Source organism: Nelumbo lutea, chromosome 1, assembly GCF_056320005.1.
Source record: "Nelumbo lutea isolate HS-2025 chromosome 1, American lotus-T2T, whole genome shotgun sequence".
Taxonomy (NCBI): Eukaryota; Viridiplantae; Streptophyta; class Magnoliopsida; order Proteales; family Nelumbonaceae; genus Nelumbo; species Nelumbo lutea.
The window spans coordinates 71,743,887-71,768,112 of NC_142684.1; the positions used below are offsets into that span (position 1 = coordinate 71,743,887).

General features: G+C 38.7%; 1 protein-coding gene across 1 annotated transcript; it reads left to right on the top strand.

Moving 5' to 3' along the window:
• Positions 1-892: 892 nt before the first annotated feature.
• On the top strand, positions 893-23,307 carry LOC148875263 (Ribosomal protein L4/L1 family). Its single transcript, XM_088966948.1, has 10 exons — positions 893-1,026; positions 1,392-1,489; positions 3,060-3,288; positions 3,410-3,465; positions 7,080-7,206; positions 16,288-16,436; positions 17,737-17,844; positions 17,949-18,068; positions 21,853-22,026; positions 22,877-23,307. The coding sequence occupies exons 3-10, from the start codon at positions 3,180-3,182 to the stop codon at positions 22,976-22,978; spliced, it is 945 nt and encodes a 314-aa protein (XP_088823074.1). The 5' UTR covers positions 893-1,026; positions 1,392-1,489; positions 3,060-3,179; the 3' UTR covers positions 22,979-23,307.
• The last annotated feature ends 919 nt before the right edge of the window (positions 23,308-24,226 follow it).

The following is a 24,226-nucleotide window of genomic DNA, read 5'->3' on the forward strand; positions in this document are numbered from 1 at the left end:
TCGGGTCACCTCCTCTACCAGGTCGGGTGTCATTTCTTTTGCCAATTGCTAGTTTGGGTGTCATAACCTCCACTGCCAGTTGCCAAGGCCGCCTCTGTTCGTCTGAGATGGCGGTGGCAGGTGGTCGTTGGATAGTGGCTGTCATGTGTTGGACACTTGGAGCCAAAGTGGCGTGTGAGGTGAAGTCTTGAGCTCGGATAGATGTGTGGCCCGAACTGCCTCTAGGTGGGTAATTCGGGTCTTTGCCTTTTGTGCTTTTCGCAAGGCTCAGGGCCTCGAAGGGAGAGCTCAGGTTCCTCCTTGGGGAGCTCGGGAATCTTAAACTCGAAGCTCGGGTGGTTGTAGGTTCCCCCTTTGGGGGAGCTCGGGACTACTCCTCTCGGAGCTCGAGCTATGGGCCCGCTGTCGTGCCGAGCTGGCGCTTCTGCAAGGTCACTCTTGGTTGCTTCCACGTGTCGTACGACCAAGGGGTCGGGCCAAATCTTCCTCCATGAACTTACCCTACCCATCTCCTAAGTGGGTAAATAACTTTTCCACCTACGGGGAAAGTTTCCAACACTTGAATGAGACAAAAATGCCATTTTTAATTATGGATTTTTATGACTAAAATGGTCATTGTCTTATTTACATGAGAGATCAAAGAACATGGGTAAATGTACTTACTCGGGTAAGTGTTTCTCGAGGAAAACTTACCTAGGTAACTGCATTTACCTAGGTAAATAACTTACCGAAAAGCGAACGGGCCTAAAATCGATATATCCAAAAAACCGTTTATAAGGCCGGTTCAATCGAAGAACCGGCGAACCGGTTTCGGTTTTATACAACCGGCCGGTTTTTTAACACTCTGTTTTAGTATAAAAAACACAAAAAAAGCCTTAAAATTGGGCCAAACAGCCCCTAAGTTCCAATGGAAAATTCCATCCCAGCCAAAAATAAACCCTCTTCGATCGATATCTGATATTCTTCTTCTTCTTCTTCCTCCAGCGACTCCAGCCACCACAACCAGCGCCTCTTCGCCGACGCCAGGTAGCCTCTCCCCTCCTCTTTCAGTCTTTTTTCGTCTTCTTCTTCCCGCCGGTGGACTCTGTTCACCGTGCGCGTCTCCCCAGCTCTGCCGGCCGGTGTCCTCTCCTTCTTCTTCTTCTTCTTCTTCTTCTTCTTCTTCTTCTTCTTCTTCTTCTCTTTGGCGGTAGCGGCGGTGCTCTGTTAACCGCCCTCTCCTAGTCTTCTTCCCTCTTTCCTTCTCCTCCTCCTCGCACCGCCTGAATCTGATTTCTTTTTCTTTTAAGTTTGAATCTGATTTCTGCAACATTTAGTCATTTATTTTTAATATTTATTTATTTTTAATTCTTGAACATGAAATTAATTAATTACTGATAGTTTTGTTACAGGTTTGATTTTTGTTTGAGGCTTGGAATTTGATCTTTGCTTCAGGCTTTTAGTCCACCAAATTCGGCCAAGATACACAACTAGTTGTTCAGTCTTGCAGGTTAGCCTAAACCCTCTTGAAATCTTGAAATAGAAATTTAAACTTGAATAAATTGATTTCATATTTTGAATTTAGGTGATATTGATATTGAAATAGCTGAAAATTGGAACTAAATTTAGAATAGTGATAGTGATAATGTTATACTAAAATAGCTGAAAATTGAAATCAATTTTAGTTTATCATGCATGCATTATAATTTTTTAATTGATATTTCTTGAAATGCCTTTGTGATGATGGTGGTTATAATTAGGATTGAGTCTTGAACTTTATTGGATTGTTGATATATTTGTTTTCATTGTGGGACATATTGTCTTAAACTTTGAAGGTTTGAAGCATTTGTTTCAATTTTGGATTAATTGTCATTCATATTCAGTAAGTTTTTGAATTTTATTTATTACATCAGCACGGTTCGACCTCTGGTTTGACCCTGGTCAGACCTCTGATCCATGAACCTATGCCTTTACCGAGTCGATGCCCGGTCCGGTTCTCTGAACATTGGTCCCTCTTACAAGGAAGAGCAGAAATACAAAGGAAAGAAGGGCAAAAAAATCTAAAATTTGGCCCATGCAAGTCTCGAACCTGTGACCTTTGCGTTATTAGCGCGACGCTCTAACCAACGGAGCTAATAGGCTAGGTACATTACATTGTCGAGTTGGGCTGAAGTCTAGTATACAGGACCAATTGCGGGCCTCGGCCCCAGCCCAAAGATTTTTAGCTCGGGCTGGATCCAACTCTTCCTATGTCCGGCCCATTCCAGAGCGACCCTACGCTCACCCCTAACTTGTGCTGCTAAGTGGAAGGTAGGAACTGGAAGAGGTTGTTCGGAGACTCAGAGTTCGAACATTGATCAGTGATCACTCTCGTCAGGGTCCTCTCGCCTGGTAAACCTTTCCTCCCTCATCAAAACATCTTCTCTATTTCTGTATCTCTGTGCATCTATACCAATTACACTCGCAACCACCAAAATTGCTTCCAATCTTCAACCATCTCTCTCTATTGCTGTTTCCCATTCTCTCTTTCTCTCTCCCTTTTCAGTTGTTTCACTTTAATCTGTCTTTTATTTTCAGAAACTGAATAAATAAATCACCAATAATAAATAATATGAACCATAATAATCAATGGTCAGTATGGTTTTACTTTCTTTTGCTAGTTAGAGCTCTGTGCATTGATTTTGTTCTGCCACATTGAGAAGGGTAATTCAGATGTTTATTTCTCAACCTACAGTAAGCAGCATTGTTTACTACTCAGAAATTTCCTTTTTATTGAAGGCGGTTTTTGTTTACAAGTTCAAATTATGTGATATTTCTTTTCTTTGTTGTTTACTTGATTTCGTTTCTTCTTTCTTCCCCTTACCATTAAAATGCTATACCATAGCTTTTTTAGTCGATAGAACCATTAAAAATTGGCCAGGATTATATAAAAGTGCGGTAGCATAAGAATGCTTTGTTCTATACACTAATCACCCGGTCTTCGATGATAAGTTTGAGATATAATTGTATGTTTTTTTTTTTTTGTATGCTTAGGGTTTTATTGAGATATATGCCTCATTTTGGGTGTGATATTTTTTCAGTGAAATTCTTCTGAAGAAATCCATATACAGAAATAAAATGGACAGTTGACTTTCTTCACTCGACTCTACTAGAATCCAACATTGCCAAGGACTCAGAAGGTGCAGGTGGAGAGAAAAGAGATGGCTATATCAATGTCAAGAAAGCTGTTACGTTCTTTGGGGTCCCTATCTTCTCTCAGTTGCTGTGGATCTTCAAGGATCATTAATGGATCATTTCAAGCTGCTAGTGGTAAGGGTGCTGTTATTCTTTTTCTAAAGTTAATGTGGTTGAGTTTTCTATACTGCGACTTTGTACTAAATGTGAAACAGAGCTGGCTTCTTAACCCTATAGGTTTCCTTTGTCCAAACAGCATCATCTGGTTGTAGTGCTGCTGAAAATATCTCTGTCCTGCCATCGCTTTGCAAGGTGTGTGCTCCTTGTACTTATGGAATACTTCTCTCCATATGAGTTATTGGGTGTTACTTATTTTTGTTTTTGGTTTCTTGCAACACTGGATTTTGTCATATCCATCACTTCAAAATGTTCATTGGAATAGGTTTATCATTTATTGAAATTGGTACATATTTTATCCTCCAGAATAACCCATGTTGCATACCTTTTTTTCCCCTGGTGGAATATTATAAATCCAATCAACTTTTTATAATTCTGGTAGCTGAGGAAGAATGTGATGATCCTAAAATGAGAAAAATGTTTTAGCTGTATAGATGGCTCAATTGGACTTTGAAGATTAATCTATCAACGTCCTGTATATGTATGTATTGGTTCCCCAGTAGACAATCTCCTAACTGTGTCACCATTGCTTTGGAATGCCCATCCAAAGGCTGATCAATTCATGATTATACAATGGGATTCTAACTAAATCAACCTTATTTTTTTTAGTTTTTACATTGATTCATGCAGCTGGTGGTTTTGGTAGAGCTGAGAATATGAAAAGTGGAAACTCAATGCAACTAAACTTTGCCCTAATTATATGGGATCAGTCACATGAATCTTGTTTTGTCATTCCACTATGTTCAGTGTCATATCCAATGCACTTCAACCCATATCTTTTTTGGCCTGCCCCTAGCTCTTCTAGATCCTTCAACTTGCAATGGATCATTTCTTCTCGTCGGTGCTGTATTTGGTCTTTTGTGCATGTGTTAAACCATCTTAATCTATTCTTAGCTTTCAGTTATCCCACTTCTAAGTTCCTATAAATGTGTACATGATGTGGACATCGGCAGCAGTAGCAGTAATTTAGTGCAGCAGCAGCAGTAATTTAGTGTTCTCAGTAGCAGCAATTTAGTGTTCTAATCCTATCTTATCTATTCAGTATTCTTGCCTTATCTGCTTTCAGTAGTAGGGATTAGCAGGAGTCTTATCTATTCAGTGTTCTTATCTTATCAGTTCTGTAGTATGGATTAGTAGGGAGTCTTATCTTATATAAGTACAGTTCTTATCTTATCTTATCAGTTCAGTAGGATAGATTAAGGATGCCTTATCTTATCTTATCAATTCAGTCTTATTTTATCAGTTTAATAGGATAGAGTAGTAGATTAGCAAGGAGTCCTCCTAAAAGTAGGATTCTACCTCTTGTAATCTCCTATTTAAGGAGCTGATATTATTCAATAAAGGTATCGAAAATTTCAGTCAAGAAAGAGAGCAAGGAGAGTTAGGTGATCTCTTGGACAAATCACCATTAAGGCGCTAAGAAGGTTCATCAAGAGCAGGGAGGAACAAGGGGAAACAGGAGGTTTTCCCCGTGGACCGACCCGTGACGAGATCCTATTCCTGGGCCCATAACAACTTGGTGTCAGAGCAAGGCGTCATGGGCGACCTTGAGCGATTGACGTCTAGGGTTCATGGTCTGGAGCACAGACTCGTGGAAAACAGCAAGGAGGTGCGCGAGATCAAGGACGACGTTCGAGAATTAAGGCGCTTGATGGAGTTGTACTTCTCCAGCAAGGAAAGGAACCTGGAAGGGGCTGCAACCACAACCGCCGCCGACCAGACATGTCAGAATCGTCTGACGAGTAGCAGGTCGTTGCCCTAGCGCAGGTTAGAAACACCCAGAATGTTCCGATTAAGCAGGAATCTGGTGTCATCGAGGATTCCATCGACAAGAGTTCAAAGAAGAATAAGAGCAACTACTCCAAGGTCGTCATCGCTGGTGAAGGAGCTTGTATGCCTCATGTTGCGGTTGCAAATGTTGCAAAAGAGTGTTTGTTAGCTGTAGTCAGATCAGATCCTAGGGCTGCACATATTTGGGTGAATCTTGCTAATGCATACTATTTGGCTGGTGATCATAGAAGTGTTGGAAAGTGCTTGGAGAAGGCAGCAAAACTGAAGCCTAATTGCATGTCAACTTGATATGCTGTTGCGCTTCATCGTATCAAGGATGCAGAAAGGTCTTAGGATCCCACTGAACAACTTTCATGGGCTGCGAATGAAATGGCTTCAATACTCAGAGAAGGGGACTCTACAACAATTGAGCTTCGGATAGCATGGACAGGACTTGCCATGGTTTACAAGGCTCAACGAGCTTTGTACGCACTAAAGTAGGCAATAGAAGAGGATCCAGATGACGCTGTTTAGTGGCACTAGTTTGGCCTTCACAATCTTTGTAATCTATAGTTCAAGACATCTCAGAAGTACCTTAAGGCTGCAGTTTCCTGCGACAAAGAATGCAGCTACGCATGGTCAAATCTTGGTATCTCACTGCAGTTGTCTAAGGTTGAACCCTCTTCATTGGAACTCGATCCAGGAGGGCAAAATCATTCCACTTATCCGGGATTCCTTTGACTATGTTTCAAGACACCCATCCTAAATTCGAGCTTGAGGACAAGCTCGTAGTCTAGGAGGCGAGTAATGATGTGGACGCCGGCAGCAACAACAGTAATTTAGTGTTCTTAGCAGCAACAATTTAGTGTTCTCATCCTATCTTATCTATTTAGTATTCTTGCCTTATCTGCTTTCAGTAGTGGGGATTAGTAGGAGTCTTATCTATTCAGTGTTCTTATCTTATCAGTTCAGTAGTATGGATTAGTAGGAAGTCTTATCTTATGTAATTACAGTTCTTATCTTATCTTATCAGTTCGGTATGATAGATTAAGGAAGTCTTATCTTATCTTATCAGTTTAGTCTTATCTTATCAGTTTAATAGGATAGAGTAGTAGATTAGCAAGGAGTCCTCCTAAAAGTAGGATTCTACCTCTTGTAATCTTCTATTTAAGGAGCTGATATTATTTAATAAAGGTATCAAAAATTTTAGTCAAGAAAGAGAGCAAGGAGAGTTAGGTGATCTCTTGGACAATACACCATTAAGGCGCCAAGAAGGTTCATCAAGAGTAGGGAGGAACAAGGGGAAACAGGAGGTTTTCCCTGTGGACCGACCCGTGACGAGATCCTATTCCTAGGCCCATAACAGTACATTTCTGATCTCATTCCTTCCGGTTTTCCCACCCATCCATTTCAACATTCACATTTTTGCTACATTCATTTTTTTGTATGTTTTGTTTCTTGATTCCCCAATATTCTACTCCATAGAACAACATAGTTAACTTTATAATTGTTTTTCGAAATTTTCTTTTTAGCCTGGTGGTATTCTCCTATCACATAGGACTTCAGATGTGCTCCTCCATTTTGCCCATCCCACTCAAGCATATGACTAGTGGCAAATCTATCTTCTTGTAATGCTTGGGGCAAACCTTTCGTCTCTTTGTATCCATTTTTTCCTCACTGTTTGTAGCAAAATTTCACCATGACTTTTCAAAATAGATAGTAAAAAAAAAAAAAAAAGAAAAATAGAAGAAGAATTAGAAGAAAGAAAGAAATAAAGGAATCATGAAGACCTTTCATTCTTTCCTTTTTCCCCTTTGATTTGCAGTTTGTCAAGTGTCAATGGTTTTTTAATCCAACTGTATTCTTACATTTATTAGGTATGTCATATGGTATGCTCAAAGTGTAAATTTATTTATTTTTAATTTATAGCGGCTATTGTTGGCATCAAATCAATAAGCTTGTTATGTTTGTTCATGTAGATTGGTTCCTCTTTCCTCACTGGTCGAAGCATTTCAACATCTGTTCTTACTCCTCAAGCATATGAAGGTGCAATTCCTCCAGAGTTATTATCCAAGAAGACTGTATTAACCCCAGATCGTACTCAAGGTATGAAGCATAATCTTGAGTCTATTTGCAGTTTTTGCACAGATATAGAATTATAACTTCATTGGAATAAAATGAAAATGTTCTTAGATATCTAAAAGGCATTGCGTAGCTTATTTTTGGATTGTATAGCATAAACTCTATTCAACTCAATATTGATAAAAAATGAATAAAGCTAAACTCAACTAGGTCATTGCATAGTATAAAGTAATTATATAATTTGCTTCCAAAAATCAAATTTAGAAAATGGTGGACAGATGGAAAATATTGTTGTTGTGAGACTTGGACCAGATTGTTGGACCATCATTTGAGTCAAAACACGGTTGGTTCGTATCATGTGCTTTTGCATGTAAGGGACTATCACAAGACATTTATAAACAAGTATTTGGTTGGACAAGTTTTTTTTTTTTGGCTTTGCATACTTTTATACATTATTTTCATCTTATTTGAATGAGGCAAGGCGGTTGATTTGGAGAATAAGGCTATGTGTCCCAGTATGACCAAGGAAGCTCTACATGCAAGTCTCATAAAACATCAAAATAATACTTGTTATTGATACATAAAGAGAGGAAAAGAAACAACATGCCTCAAAAGTCAAGCTATTTATAGTGTTTCATACTTGTTAAATTATACTAGAAAGCCATCACACAGAATACCAAGTTCATTTTGCTTTATTTTGGTAATAGGTATATTTCTACCCAAAAAAAATTGCATAGTGATCTTTTGCCAAGTGTGAGTTAACCAGTAAGATGTTGTAAGTGCTGCAGTGGAGATGGGGATCTCTGAAAGAAATTATGGAGGAGAAGTTTCTTCCGGCGACTGGGTGGAAGAAAGTCCTAGCTATGGAGAAGAAGACTTTTCTGTTGGAAGAACTAGGTGGAGCTTCGGCGGTAAAAATCAGAAACAGGTTGGAAAGGGGAACTTTATGTGCTGAAGAAAAAATTCATAGTGGAGAAGAAGAATGACGGGAGAATTCATTCAACTGACTGAAATGTTTGGAAGGGGAAAAAGGCAAATTATTTGTATCCCTGCTGGAAAGGAGAAACAGGGGTGGCTGCAATTTGCAAAGGTCCTGGATGACTGAGTATGAGCAGAGACTGTGGTTGCTTGAAAGACAGTCAGAAGGTAGGAATGAGCATTGTTCACCTGATTCGAAGCATTCTTCAGAATCTCCTTGCAACGAGGAAAAGATGACGGTAGTTGGACGTATCTGTGGTAATTCCCTCTGCTCAAAACTGATGGCTGACAACGGTTTGGAGGAGTGGCGAAGAAGAAAGGTGGTTAGAATGGGTAAGGTGGATAACTGGGAAAGAGTACTACAGGATGTAGTGGTCTTTGTGTCGACAACGGAAAAGGCATTAGTTTGTACGTTTGGGGAAATGACAGCAATTTTAGATATGGATAGTGATGGCGCGCAATCTGGATGCTCTTAGCTGGAGGGCAGCTCGGATGTCAGTTCGCTTTGCTGGGCGGTCGAACTGCAAAAGAAGAAGACTCAGAGGACCCAGGGTGGCTTACCCGGTGTGGGTGCTCCGATGCTTAAGTTAGTACTCTGGTGTGTGAGCTAAAAGCTTGAATGTTAGTAAGCTAGTGAGCAAGTAATCACGCGTCATCAGATGGTAAAGCTAAGAATCTGATCAAAGTATCCACAAGAGAGGGAGTAGTGTCGGTGGAAAACTGGAATCCCTCTTGTAACAAGGTGGAGGTAGATTAAGAGTCCTTTTGTTTAGAAATTGTGGGACTGCCCTTTAATCTTTGGACAGAGGAATTATTCCTTCAAATTGCAGCAATATGTGGAGGATTCATTCTAGATGTGGATTGGCCAACTTGCGTTTAGGGGGATCCAAGTCGGAAAAATTCCAAGGTTGATCGAAGTTTTCTCAGACAGCAGATGGAGGCAAGTGTGGGTAGTGTCGGAAGTTGAATCGTTCCTTTGGGGAGGGGGGGAAGGGAGAAAGGTTGAAGATGATTACATGGCAGATAGAAGGCCATGTGATGAGGAGAAAAAGAGAGACACGAATGCTGATCTTGGTTTTCTCCCAAAGGAAAATAAAAAGTCAGGCGAAATTAATTCAGGCTCTATTTTCCCAATTTTAGCTGGTTTTTCAAACTGCTTTGAATTTCAAAGGAACAGACCCGTGTCCTACGTGGAAGCTTTAAAAGAAGGAAGTAAGGCTTCTAAACCGGGGGTGAACCAAATGCTTGGGCCAGTTTGCTTTTCGCCCTCACATGATAACTTAAATAACACGTGCGGGGTTGTGGGGGACGCTGTTTTGGGTCTATCATCGTCCCCATCGATCCCTAACAGCAAATCCTCTGGGAAACAACTGCATTTACAGTGAGCTAGTCGACTTCCTTCAATGCAAGAAAAACCCAATCCTAGGTACGCAAGATCAAAGGAAATGCAGGGGTGAAGAAGATGACAGTCGGCGGATAAACTATGAAGTTTCTGATGAGGATAGCCTTTTCGATGAAGAATCCAGTATAGGAAGTGTGGATGGGACTATCCAAGTTTGCTTGGAGGGTGAAGAGAATTTGTGCATTGGTGATTTGTTCACAGAAGAAAGGGTCAGCGAGACTCAGTTTCAAGAGAGTTCCTGTTGTTAAAGCCGTTGAGCAGGTTATGCAGGGGGAGAAAGAATTCAGTGAAAACCTTGGCGGTCAGATGGAAATAATGTTGGAAGGGCAAGTGCAAAATGGTGTTAGCTTAACAAATCATGCCCAAGATCAGCAAGGGTCATCCTGTTTACAAAAGAGTGTAGACTTCTCTCTGTCGAGCAACAAAAGTTGGAAGAGCAGAGGATGAATGTGCAGGGGAACTATAGGACTACGGAGGAGTCTCCTCCAAGGGGCACAGAATCAAGAGCTGAAATGTTTATGGTAGCCATGGATCACATTCAACCAGAAAAACCTGATGTCTCGATGGGCGACCATGATCTGAAACAGGGAGATAAAGAACCTGAAAATCCCCCTTCTGTTGTGTCTGCGCCTACTTCCTGTCCTGGTAATCCCTACAATTCTTGTGTTTTCGGTTTTAGTACTAGCTCTCATTCAGATAGCCCAACTCCGTTACTGCTGTGATAAAGCCCATGGACTTGCCCGGTGGTGTAATAGGGGAAAACATGAGAATGGAGGTTGTAGCATGAGGGGAGGAAAAGGTAAAGAAAAATTAGACTAGGAGAAGGGTGATAATGTTGTAATGAATGAAAAGGGAAAGGAATGTAGACTTGAAGCAGCGGTCTTGATAGAAAGGAGACAGGGGGAAGAGGACCAAGTAATGAACTTAGCAAATAGGATGGGGCTTAATATAGAGAAGGCTAAAGATGTGATCTCCCAAATGAAGAAAGGAAGAGGGGGAGGGGGAGGAAAAATAAAGAAAAAATTGAATGAAGTAGAGAAGCTCATTAATGATGTAGAGGGGGACAAAGAATTTAGTGCAAGGGGAGGAAGAAGAAAAGGAGGTTTATAGGAAGAGGAGTCATAGGGGAATTTTAGACAGCTTAATGAAGATCAGCAGTTGGAATGTCAGGGGACTAGGAAGTGCCACCAGATATTGTGATGGTTCAGGAGCTTTTGGGGAGAGAGAAATATTCAGTGGAGCTTTGCACCAGCATGGGGTGTTTCAGGGGGAATAATTACAGCCTGGAAGGAGGATTTATTTCATTTCGGTCTCAGCAAAGTTGAGGAATATTCAGGATGGGTTTGAATGGGTTCTTACTAATGTTTATGGTCCAAATTCTTACAGAGAAAGGGATAGAATGTGGGAAGAATTAGCAGATATTCGAGGATTGTGGGAAGGACCTTGGTGTTTAATGTGACTAGGTTTGTGGATGAATCAGTTGGAGGAAGGCAGAGGGTCACTTCAAGTATGAGGCATTTTAACAGTTTTATTTAGGCTTTTGAACTAAGTGACTTCCCTCTTGGTCAATCCTGTTTTACATGGTCCAACCTTCAGGCTAATTCTATTTGTTCTAGGCTGGACAGGTTTTTAAGGTCTCTTGATTGGGAAGAACATTGGATGGGATTGAGGGGAAGAACATTACCCAAGATTGCATCAGATCATTGGCCGATTTGTTTATTTCAGAGGTCTTTGGATGGAGGTCCCGCTCCTATCAGATTTGAGTACATGTAGCTTACCCATTCGGAATTCAAAGCTATGTTAAAAGAGTGGTGGGAGTCCCAAAGCTTACAACCTATGTGGAAAGGTCAAAATATTTTTAAAAAGCTATAGAGGTTAAAAGGGGAAATTAAAGAATGGAACAAAGTGAAGTTTGAGAGAGTGGAAGAGAAAAAAGTTGATTAATCTCACAAACTGAGGAGATAGATAGGAAGGAAGTGCAAGATGTCTTGGAAAACCAAGATAGGGAAATCAGATGATCTTTAAGAAAGGAGCTAGAGGTTACTCTCTTGAGAGGGGAGATAAATTGGAAGTAGAAGTCTAGGGAGAAGTGGATTAAAGAAGGTGATGGAAATACAAAATTCTTCCATGTGTTAGCAAATGGCAGGAAAAGAAAGAGCTCAATCTCTTCTTTATTGGTGGAAGGTACTGAGATCACAGATCAAGGCGACATTGCTAAGGCCTTTACTGACCATTTCATATCAATTTATCGCAGGCCAATTAATGAGAGGTGGTCACTTGATGGACTTGATTGGGAGTGTTTGGAAGAAAATCAAGTGGAATTGTTGGAGAAAAGTTTTGAGGAAAGTGAGATTAAGGAAGCAATTTTCTCCATGGATAGATCTAAGGCTCCAGGACCATATGGGTTCACTATGGCGTTCTATCAAGACTATTGGGAGACAATCAAAGATAATTTGATCAAAGTGTTTAGGGAATTCCATAGAAGGGGGAGAATTAGTCCGGGGATGAATTCAACCTTTTTAGTCTTGATCCCAAAGAAGAAAGATGCCACCCAGCCAAGTGATTTCAGGCCTATAAGCTTAGTGACTAGTATCTATAAGGTAATTACCAAGGTACTTTCATTGAGACTTAAAAAGGTTCTCCCCTCAATCATTTCTTAGTTCCAAGGGGCCTTTATTCAGGACAGGCAAATAGTTGATCAAATCTTAATTGCAAATGAATGTGTGGAGGCTCAAAAAAGGTTAAAGAGAAAGGGAGTGGCAATTAAATTGGACTTGGTGTAAGCCTATGATCTAGTGGATTGGGAATTCTTGATTAATATCATGAAGAGGTGTGGTTTTGGGAATGTATGGTGTAAATGGATTAGAGGTTGTTTGAGGTTGTTTGCAAACAAGTCGCTTTTCTGTTTTAGTGAATGGATCGGCAATTGATTTAATTGAAGGCTTACGAGGTCTTAGACAAGGTGATCCACTCTCTCCCTTTCTATTTACTTTAGTGGCCGAGGTATTAAGTAAGTTGATTTTAAAGGCTAATTCCTTGCAATTGTTGAAAGGATGGACAATAGGAAGTGATAGAGTTTTGGTCTTTCACTTGTAGTTTGTAGATGGTATCCTCATTTTTTGTGATGGAGAAGAAAGAGAGGGGCTAGAAAATCTGAAGTTTGTAGTGAAGCTCTTCGAAAGGATTTCAAATTTGAGAATCAATTGGTCTAAAAGTTTAGTGTTTGGTATTAATGTAGAAGATGATGAGCTGAAGTCAATGACAGATTTATTGGGGGTGTGAGAAAGGAAATTGGCCTTTGTGTTATTTAGTTTTACCCCTTGGTGGCAACCCTAGATCAGCTAGTTTTTGGAACCCAGTAGTGGAAGGATTTGAGAAAAGACTAGCAAGTTGGAAAAGGAATTATATTTCTTTGGGCGGGAAAATTACATTGATTAAATTGATAAAAAAAAAGAATTACATTGATTAAATCCATTCTGGCAAACCTCCCAGTGTACTATATGTCGGTTTTTAGGGTGCCTCAAGTTGTGGTAAAAAGAGTTGAAAAGATAATGAGAGATTTCCTTTGGGAGTGTGGTGAAGGGAAGAAAGATCATTTGGTTAGACGGGATAAGGTGATGCAATTGAAGATTGAGGGAGGTATGGGCATTTTTTTTATCAATAAGGGTGGGGTGCGGGGGTTTGGGCATTGGAAATGTTTAGTTGAAGAACTCGGCCTTATTGAGTAAATGGCTCTGGAGATTTCCTAAAGAAAATGAGAGGTTGTGGACTAGATTTATTTCAAGTACCCATGGGCTGTCAAACAACGGTTGGGATGCGGGCTGCTTACATAGAGCTACTCTGGCTGCTCCTTGGAAGGCTATCCATGACAATCTTCCTGTGTTCCTCAATCACATAAGGTATGATTTGGCTTTGGGTCAGAAAATTAGATTTTGGAAGGATATGTGGGTAGGGGAAGCCCCCCATTTAGAGGTTTTTCCTTCTCTCTTTGAGCTTTCTAGTTTCAAAGGTAAGCCTATTTGTGATTTTATCAGCTCTTCCTCGTCCCTTTCAAACCTGAGTTGGAATCTTGGCTTCACTAGAAATCTGAGAGAATCTGAAATTTCCAATGTCTCAGCTTTGCTTCTTCTGTCGAGTTCAGTATGTTTGGGGGAAGGTGGTTCAGATTCTAGAGTGTGGACCCTTAGTCAGTCGGGTTCTTTTTCCTGTAAGTCCTTTTTGAAATCTCTTATCTCCACCACCCCCTCTCATCATTTCCCTATTAAGGAGATATGGTCTTGGCCCATCCCTCCAAAAGTTAGTGCTTTTTGTTGGGAAGTGTTTTGTGGCTTCATTAACAACTGTGATTCGCTTCAAAGGAAAAGACCAAAGTGGTGCCTGTCCCCAAGTTGGTGCTCCTTATGTAAGTTGTATGGTGAGACTGCCTTTCATCTTTTGATCTCCTGTCCTTTTGCTACTTCTATTTGGGAGTGGTTTTCATCTCTTTTTGGATGCAGTTGGCTTCCCCTTGATTGTCTGGAAGGTGTTTTTAGCTCTCACCTTCTCAGCTGCCCTAAAAGAAGAGGCAGAATTATGTGGAGATGCACTAGAGCAGCAATGATCTGGACAATTTGGGAGGAAAGGAATCTAAGAATCTTTGAAGACAAGGAAAGAAGTAAAGAAGCTGTGATTGAGATGATTATTCTCAGAGTAGCACATTGGGTGAGCACTTTAAAGCTCTTTGCTGACTTTAAGGTTGGAGATTTCTGCAGATTGTGGGGAATAATTGCAGGTTCTTCATCTAGAAGATAGATTGTTCATGAGGCCTGGTCTCCTCCATGTGTTGGGTGGAAGAAATTAAACTTTGATGGTAGTTGTATGGGCAATCCTGGACCATTGGGTATTGGTGGGGTAATTAGGGAAGAAAATGGAAACATTCTAGCTTTGTACTCAGGTCCTATTCAGCATGGAGATGTGGTGAGATCAGAATTATTGGCAGCAGTCTATGGAGTATAGAAAGCTAAAGAAATGGGGATTACTAAGCTGATTATTGAAGGTGATTCAAAAGTAGTTGTGGGCTGGTTGAAAAAAGGGGAAGGAATCATATGGAAGTTAAGGAATGAATTCAGGAGATTCAAGCAGATTACTAAAGATATGATGATCCAAATGAGATGGATTAGGAGGTCTGCAAACAGTTTGGCTGATGGTCTGGCAAAGCAAGGAACTCAAAGACGCTCTGTTCTGGGCAATTCTGTAAATAGTGAATAGTTCTGGGTGGGCTTTGTTTTTGTGCTCACAAATCTTTGTTGTACCTCTTTTTTAATCTAATGAATCAATTTTGTGTTGCTGATAATATATATATATATATATATATATATATACCTCCATGGTTTTCATCCAGGTGTTTCCACTGTTGCTGTGTAGTTATCAAATTTAAAACCATGGAGGCCCTTTACATGAACTCTCTCTAGCATATCTATTTGGGTTATTTTGTTTAGACATTTACCATTATTTTTGCTTTATTTTTTATTGAAGAAAATTTCTCTTTTTAAATTGATCTGTTGCAAATTGAAGGGGCTAGAGGGGGTAGGGGTAGATCAAAAAGGACATGGGCCAAAGTAGTAAAAAATGATTTAAGCACTAATAATTTAACAATGGATATGCCATTAAACAGAACGAAATGGTGAAACAGTATTCATGTAGCTGACCCTGTATAATTGGGATAAGGCTTGGATGATGATGATGGTGATTAAAATTTTCTATTTTTAATTACATGCTCCCTTTTTATGTGCATTGATCTGGCACCATGTATTGGGTTCAAATTTTCAATATACATTTTAATTCTCTCTTATCTTTCAATTATCAAAGAGTTCTAACTAGTTTTGGAATCCCTGGTTCATGTTCTTTGGAATCTTGGGCCTGTGATTGGCTGAACTTTGGGCATTGCTGCCATTTCATGGGCCTTTTGGGGCCATGAGTATATATGCTTTCTGTTTTTGTCCCATTGGTTCTCTTTCCTTCCCTGGACAAAGCATGTACTTCAGTTCTTCAGCATATTTGTGATGAAATTCTGAAAACCTGCTCCAGTCTTGCACAAGCATCCTGGCAACCCAAGATAGAATTATAAGCAGAAGTGGTTGGTTGACATTTAGCTTGTTGGGAGTGCCACGTGTTTGTATGACCATAATGGATAATGATTTGAAAGTGGTTTTGTTACATGGATGGTTGGATGGTAGTACCAATAATATTTGTTGTCTCTTCCTAAATTTGCACCTTACATTGCCTAGAAAATGTTTCACAAGGGAATCCATGTTCAATTAAATAGCCAATGCAGCATGACAGCTATTGCTGTTAATATTGACTATTTTTTGGTAAAAATTAATATTGACAATTTATGATCATAACTATTCCTCCAGATCTATTTCTCTAGTCTGCTATGGCCATAGCAGTTTACACTGGTAGTTTCATTCCCATCTTTCTGCTGTTCAACTGGCCCAGTAATTTCTTCACTTGGCAGTAAGAATTCTCACTACCATTCAACTCTTGCATCTAGTGAAATGAACTATTTTGTATTTAATATCCATTTGGCATGATCTCATTATGAATCTTGTTTGATTTAAGTGTTCATTTCATTTTATCTTATGTTTTCATGTAACGAGTTCTGTTTATATATATAGTGTTTCTATGTTATAATTTTGAGTGTTTTCCTTGTTTATTTTATTATTATTATTGCTTTATTGCTCTAGGATGCTATGAGGACCTCATAATCCCTGTGACAAACTTCCACAATGAAGATAAGGGCTTCATGGTATTAGCTGGTGATGTTTTTGATGTCCCTATTCGGAAGGACATTGTTCACCGTGTTGTACGATGGCAGCTTGCGAAACGACAGCAGGTACTAGGCACTTATCATTTCATTGCAAGTGCATATGACTTATATAACTTATGACATCCTGCCCAATTTTATGGGACCATATAGCTGATAAAGTTCAAACAAGTTAATATCTTGGTTTTCGTAGTTGGTCTACATATTCTTCCCCCCTTTTGGAAAACTGGTAACCGAAACCGAACCAAAGCCAATCGGTTAACCAGTTGATCGGTTCAGTTACCGTCAGTTTAGTTGTCAGCTTTTCATTTTTTTTTATTTTCATAATATTATATAATAAATATAAAATTTTATATTATATTTATAAAAAACTAGAAATACATATAAAATATTACATTATAAATGACAAATAATATATTATTTGAGTTCTTGAAGGAAAAACTATTTTCACGGATCATGCACCTTTGAGTTGAAATAAAGAATGAGTCCATTGAAAATAAAGGTAAATAAATAAATAAGCCATGAATATAATCTATAATAAATGGTATTTGCTCTGCTTATGAGGATATTTTATTAGAAATTCACAAGCGATATCATGTACTCAACCTCTTTCCCAGCAATGACCCAGTAGCTGAGATGTTGGCATCCCTCGAAATACGGAGGCATGGGATCAAACCTGCATAAGTACAGTCTCTCTGTGGTAATGTCAGTGCACTTATGTGCACCCTGCTCTGTCCCCACCCCTTTATCCCTTATGTAATCTTTTCAAGAAGACAGCTTCCCTACATGACCTCTCCTTTTTTTCCACTTGGAGGGATAATGTGCAGACTTGAACCATTCATCGAATAGGGAACTCTCTGGGTTGGCCCGACGTCCAATCCTCTACCTGTATCAGCACTATACTACCAGCTTGTATTGGTGGACTTCCTCATCAAATATCATCTGTTGAAATTTATGATTTTTTTAATAAAAACATAAATCAAAGGGCTATTTTATTTTTTATTGGTAAAATAAGGCTTATTAATTCACACATAGAGCCTGCAGGGCAACTATGTAGGGGCTCTTTTGGGCTTCCACCTAGATTGCACATGGAGGAATAATGGGTTATTTAGACTTACAAAAAAATCTTGAGTTGTTTAGCAAAGCTTACTAAATAACTCAACTAGCGGGGCCATCCAATTAGATTGCTCACTTGGAAAGCTAAGCTAAGTTTCTTCTCTGCTGATTTAATAAAAGTCTTCTTTCTGTTGCTGATAAAAAAAAAATAAAAAAATAAAAAGATAAGCTAAATTTCTTAGCTTATTTTTAAATGGTGTTGGTGTTTCTGAAGGATATGTCAATAAAATTGTGATACATAAATGGCACACAGGGAACACATTCAACAAAAACTATTAGTGAAGTTAGTGGGACTGGAAAAAAGCCATGGCGACAGAAGGGCACTGGACGAGCAAGGCATGGAACATTGCGTGGGCCTCAGGTGAATTTCTGTTCTGTTTAGCTTGTTATCATGTTTCTACTTGTTAAATCTATGTTGTGTGATCTAGGATAAGTTATGGAATTAATCAAAGTTCATGAAAACAGTTTAGGCATGGTGCCACTATGCATGGTCCTAAGCCACGAAGTCATGCAATCAAGCTGCAGAAGAAAGTTCGCCGTTTAGGGCTGAAAATCGCTTTGTCAGCCCGTATAGTTGAAGGAAAGGCAAGTTTGTCTCTCTCTCTCTTTCTCTCTCTCAAGGAAACCGAACATTGTTATTTTACGTACTACAAATGGTTCCAAATGTTTATGTAGAAATATTGTAGGTTTCATAGGAGAGACTTAGTAATATGAGGTATAATATGATTTAGAATAATGGTTTTAGTATGCCTTTGTCTGTGCCTTCATGATACAGAGGAGTGTGAATGAATATAGACCAGTACAATTCAAGTGCTGATTAGGCATTGACTAGGTTGTTGGTTTATATCTGAACATTTTGGAGGCTCATCACCTAAGCAACCGACTAGGTTGTTGGTTTATATCTGAACATCTTAATATGGGCAGTGAACTAATTATGCCCCTTTCATTTATTGATATGAATGAATATAGCCTATTTTGAGTCAAAAGTAAAAAATCAAAGATCTTAATCCCTTTTCATATGTGTGTGTGGTTTGAACCAGGGAGATCATTCAAAATTTTTTTGCTGAATATAAATTATTTTTAATAGGTAACATAATTATTGTTTATTTACTGAATATAATTACATAAATGAAAGAATGTTTTACAATCAAAGTAGTACTCCAGTTTATAGGTAAGCATTGCTACCTAATCCTGGAAAAACTGCTAAGACCAGGCTGAAAATTATCACCTCTAGATTTGGTTGATTAGAGACTTTGAACTAGGAAGGGAGAGGAGAAATATCTCCCATCTCTAATTTTATGACTGTATATTATTTTGTAAGGATGAACTATTAAGGGGAGTCTGGGAATGAGAAGCATCATTGTTTTGATTTGGTCTTAAGCCACCCTCTTATCTGAAAGTTAACTTGGGAAAGCTAACTTGGAAGGGACAAATATGGAAGATAATAGAGTTGAGGTTTACTCTATGATGCCTGGATGTTTGGTACTTTCACTTTCCCATACTTGGGTTTACTGTTGGGTGGGATCCTTCAGTCCTCATTTTCTTGGATCCCTGTCATGCATGGGTCCTGAAAGAAGTTGTTAGCTTGTAAGAATTAAAATTATTTGGAGGTACAATCATATAGATTAGATACATATTCTCAATTTTACTTTTTTTACTTATTCTGTCTATAGAGCCCTCATTTCATCCATCAAGTGACTGTAAAAGGTGACAAGGGACTACTTTGGGAGTCTGGTCAATATGAAAGACCATCTAATTATGGTATTGTGTATAAGGATAAGAGAGAAGGGGAATTGGGAATTAGGAGGAACATGTCTCATAAATACTTCTCTACTAGGGAGATGGTTATGGAAATTTCCTTGGACTTTGACAAGCTTGTGGTATTATGTGATTAGTAAGTGTTCATGGTCTATCTACTGATGGGTGGGACACTAGATTGACAAGACTAGCTACCTTAACCTCTCTTTGGAGAGCTATCTATGGCACCTTGGATTTGTTTTCTTGATTCCTAAGATACAACTCTAAGGGGCCATTTGATAATGGCTGAAGTTGCTGAACTGAAAGACTTACTGCTTTGTCTTTTAGTTGATAAAATAATTAAATAATAAAACTTTCAAGGGTAAAGTGGTCTACCCAATTTAAGTTCAGCCATTAAGGAACCCACAACCTCCTTAAAAACTTATTCAATAAAACACAAGGCAATAAGCTTTTCAGTTCTGCATCTTCAGCTGTTATCAATCAGTCCCTAAGTGAAAATAGGGTAAGGCTTTTGGGATATCTTTGATGGAGGGTTAGTCCACTTTGTTCCTGGTTCCAAGACAACAAGCACAATGGAGGGTATGCTTCCATTTCTTCAATGGGGATTCCCTAGGGCGCTGGCTTTAGGAACACCCTCCCTAGACCCCTGATAGCTAAGACCAACATTGGGTGATGACCCTTTTTGGCTTCATCTAATCCACTTGAATTTTTTGAGCAACATACTCTTAAATCTCTCCACTCTTAAATATCCCCCTTACTATGATTATTGAACCAAGGTAGCACAATGGGCCCACCTTGAAGTATTTTTGGTCACTTTTAGTTAATTTTACTGGTACAAGGAATTATATTTCTTGGTCATCCTTATCGCACCCCATTTCTACTGTAGGCTCTTCAATCAATACTGTGTCATCAATAAATAAGTTTATGATGCAACCTCTTGAAAATGTTTAATTAACTCAAACATGCCTTATAATTATAATTTACAAGAAACTGTCACCTCTACCCTAGATTGCAACTAGTCTCTGTTTTTTTTTTTTTTGGGTGATCAAACAACTAGTCATTGTATCATCATGGATATCCCTTTTTTTTTATCAGAAATGATAACTTTCATTAGAGATAAACTAAACTGAAATACAGAAGTCAACTCTTATTAGAATAAGTTGATCCAATAAACATCTAACATTACAGCCCTGCCCAGTAAAGTCTCTCCCTTACAGTCCCTTGTTTTTCTAGGGCATCAGCAAAACCATTTGCTGATCTCCTTACCCACTTGAAACAAACACCATCATCATGGATACCCTTGATAAAGAGTCCAGATAGCTTGGACCAACATTCCATTGTGGCCTTTTTTATCTAATTGGGAATCCTTTCCTTTCAAAATCTACCATATTATCTCTTGAGTATAGATTGCTTGTTTTCTTAACATCAACTACTGCTTTATGTTATCTATCAAAAAAAAAAAACTAATGTATTTTTTTTTTTGGGGGGGGTGGGGGTACAGGGTTATAATAAGAAAAATAAAAGCGATTGTAAGAGTACACAACAAAGTATAGGCTTTTACCTATGCCAAGTAAAAACAGAAAAACAGAAGAGCCAACTTCATTGCTGCTCTCCCCAATATCATTCTTGGTTCATTGGCAAGCCCATACAGGGAAGGTATTGTCATACGGGGCCTGTCTAACTGCACCTTCTCTATCAAGTGAACCAGCTAGAGAATCTGCAGATGTTAATACACCCACTGAAGGACCTGTCCTCAAGTTTCTCATACACCTAATGACAGCTTGTGAGAAAACCTTGCAATAAAAATAATAGCTCCACTGAGTCTGGATTAGCTGCACTTGATGGCTGTGTTACCAAATACCAATAATAATGCCCACGGCAACCACAAAGTGTATATGCCTCACAATCACCACCCAGTCTCTCACTTTGTGTGGATGGCTGATGTGGGGCATTATTACCCAGCCCTTAACACAGCCATCAAGTTCAGCTAATCCGAGCTTAGCTCACCCCAGTAGAATCACCTATGACACCTATATACACCATGAATGTTGCCACCTTGATGGTTTTTGAAAACACTACCTATTACTCAGTTCCCAAGATTGTTAAATAACAGCCATCAAAATCCAACTTAATGCAATCAATTGATGGAAGTACCCAATTCTGAACCCTTAAATTTATAATGGAAGATGAAGACACAAAAATCAGCTAACCCTTGGGTAATTTCTTCTCCCCTAACTTTCCATCAACTACCCAAGTAAAAAAAAAAAAAGACAGCTTTCTCACGGTTTATCTTCCTGGCATACCCAGTTGTTCTTTTAATGTGCTCATTTCATGAAGATGATACAAATCTTCATCATCTTCATTGTTGCTATCAACTTGCCATCCTCATTGTCATATGGCATAAATAACATATCCATTTTATATTATTTGGTGACAAAATGTTATTGATATCACTTCTCTGTGTACTGGAAGTATATAGTCTATTTATTTTCATCTTGGCCATGATTATTGTTATTTGATTCCCCATTCTCTCTTTACTCCTTGTTTTAGATGATTGCTAAACTCTATGTTGGTGGTTGAATCTAACAAAATAAGTTTCAACAATGAACAGCTTCTTGTTTTCGAGGATTTGGAGGTCCCAACCCACAAGACCAAGAATATTGTGAATTATGTCTCACAAATAGAGAACACCAAGAAACTTTTGCTGGTGGATGGTGGTCCAATAAATGAAAAACTCAAATTAGCTACACAGAATCTTCACTACGTCAACGTTCTTCCTTCTATCGTAAGTTGCAAATTGTGCTCTTAATTTATTAGGTTTTCGAACCTTCTCCATCTCAATGTTTGGTTTGGGCACCATATACAACATCCAAAGTTCCAAACTCTAGATCGAAATGTTTTGCACTTCCTGAATATCTATAGTCAGTGTAGAGTGCATTAATGGGGAAGCCCAATACTGAGAAAAGAACGCTTCAATAAACATGTTAAGAAACGCCAGGCGACTCCATCTAGGGGTGTTTACGGGTCGGGTTGGGTTGGTTTGAGTCATTTTCTTCAACCGACCCGACCTAGTCGGTTTACTTATTGACTAAACCAAAACCAACAGACTCAAACATGAAGGGTCGGTTTATCAGTTTAGTCGGATTTTATATATATTTTAAACTAAAATATCTATTTATATTTAAGTTTATTTCTTTTTTGTTTTATGCAAAATCAAAATATATATTTAAATCGATTACTTTTTTTTGGAAAACTGATTTCTTTTTGTCAATAAATATTTAAATTTATACAAACTGAATTAAATATTGTACCATTGTATTATATTTGTATTGGTTTTGACTTTTGCATTTTTAGTTTTTAGCATAAATAACCAATTTCTTTCCAAAGTTCAAACAAAACACAAAATATATCAACATTTAACATATGGAGTAGGGACTAATTAATAATTACTTAAACATATAGGATCAGTTCGGTTTGGTTTGGTTTCGGTTTATTTTTTCATACAAACCGAAACCGACCAGTGGTTTTGAAAAACCGACCAATTTGGGTTGGGTCGGGGCCAGTTTGGTCGGTTTGACATTTAATGGGAACACCCCTAACTCCATCTAAACAAAATTTGTTTCCACCACATGCAGGGTTTGAATGTCTACAGTATCCTGTTGCACGACACTCTTGTAATGACACGGGATGCTGTTAATAGGATCGTTGAGCGGATGCATACTCCAATTAATCGCTGAAGCAATAACAAACAAACTGGAGAGCGAGGAGGAATTTTTGTATTTATTTATCATTTCTTAGTAGGAGAGTAGCAAACGCAAGAGTGAACATCCCCCCTTCCCTTTTTTCTTTCGTTTTTTTTTTTTTTTTTTTTTTTTTACTTTTTTATGCATGTCTTCAAGTCTTATTTGTCATTTTCGATGAAATGCATGCCTGTAGGTCAGACTTAAAAAGAATTCCGGTATCCATACACATGGCGGAAGAGGTACTACGAGACTGTCTAATGCTTGTGAATTGTGATGTTATCCTGAGGTCCATTATGGTAGCTAATTTTTCATTTGGCCTGTTCTATTTTAGTTTCAGATGGTTAGTGTTTGATGTAGGGGTGATCATTTCTGAGCTTTTGATCTCCTGCCCACAAGAATGTTACCCATGCCTACCCTCAGGACACTATTGTACATTGGAAACATCTGTATTTACATGTCATCATTCATGGGGAGATGTTTCCAATGTACAGCTATGGTGTTTAGTGGGTAGGATTGCTATGAGTATATAGTCGAAACTAATTATCATGTCTTTTTGGTATCTAGCCTGGCACAATCCTGTCTGCAAATTTCCGTCATTGGGCAGGCCCAACCCTCAATGGTTAGTTTCAACTATGATATTGAAAATACATGATAACCAGAAAAATTTATAATCAATCAATCGGATCATAAAAGTGGTAACCAATCAGGAATTCATCAAAATTTACAGGAGATTTTGAATGTTATTGTTCAAAGCTTCTGGTATTATACCTTTCTGGCATCACAGATTTATCCATATAGTTTTACCCTGCCGTGGATCATGATTTTTACTTGCTCGACGGTTCACCTCATCTCATCGTACTCGATGGATCATTAATGCAAGATCTGTAAAGTAAAACCCATTTGTTGAATGGAAATTATGGATTGAAGCTTTGAGCTATTCAGCTACCATAGTTGCTAAGGCTATGATAAAGTAAAGCCTAAAGCCCGCCTCTCAGGTATGACCCTTATCAGTTATCATAGTTGCTAAGCCTAGCCCAGCCCGGAAAGCTTATGATCATTGTTGCTCACTTGCGTGGTTACATGATCAGTTATTCTATGATCTGACTTCTCTATATCATGGAGACCCCCTTCGGATTTTTTTTTTTTTTAAAGAAAAAATGGACGAAGATTTATAGAATTCTCATCCGTGAATCTACCATTCTAAGGGTCTATTTAAAGTTGGAATCGGAATTAGAATGGTCC

What these genes read in the sequence shown, in the direction of transcription:
- LOC148875263 (XM_088966948.1), top strand. Translation starts at nt 3,180, where the DNA reads ATGGCTATATCAATGTCAAGAAAGCTGTTACGTTCTTTGGGGTCCCTA. An exon ending in ATCATTTCAAGCTGCTAGTG is followed by an intron (nt 3,289 to 3,409) that starts GTAAGGGTGCTG and finishes TTGTCCAAACAG; the next exon opens with CATCATCTGGTTGTAGTGCT. An exon ending in TCCTGCCATCGCTTTGCAAG is followed by an intron (nt 3,466 to 7,079) that starts GTGTGTGCTCCT and finishes TTGTTCATGTAG; the next exon opens with ATTGGTTCCTCTTTCCTCAC.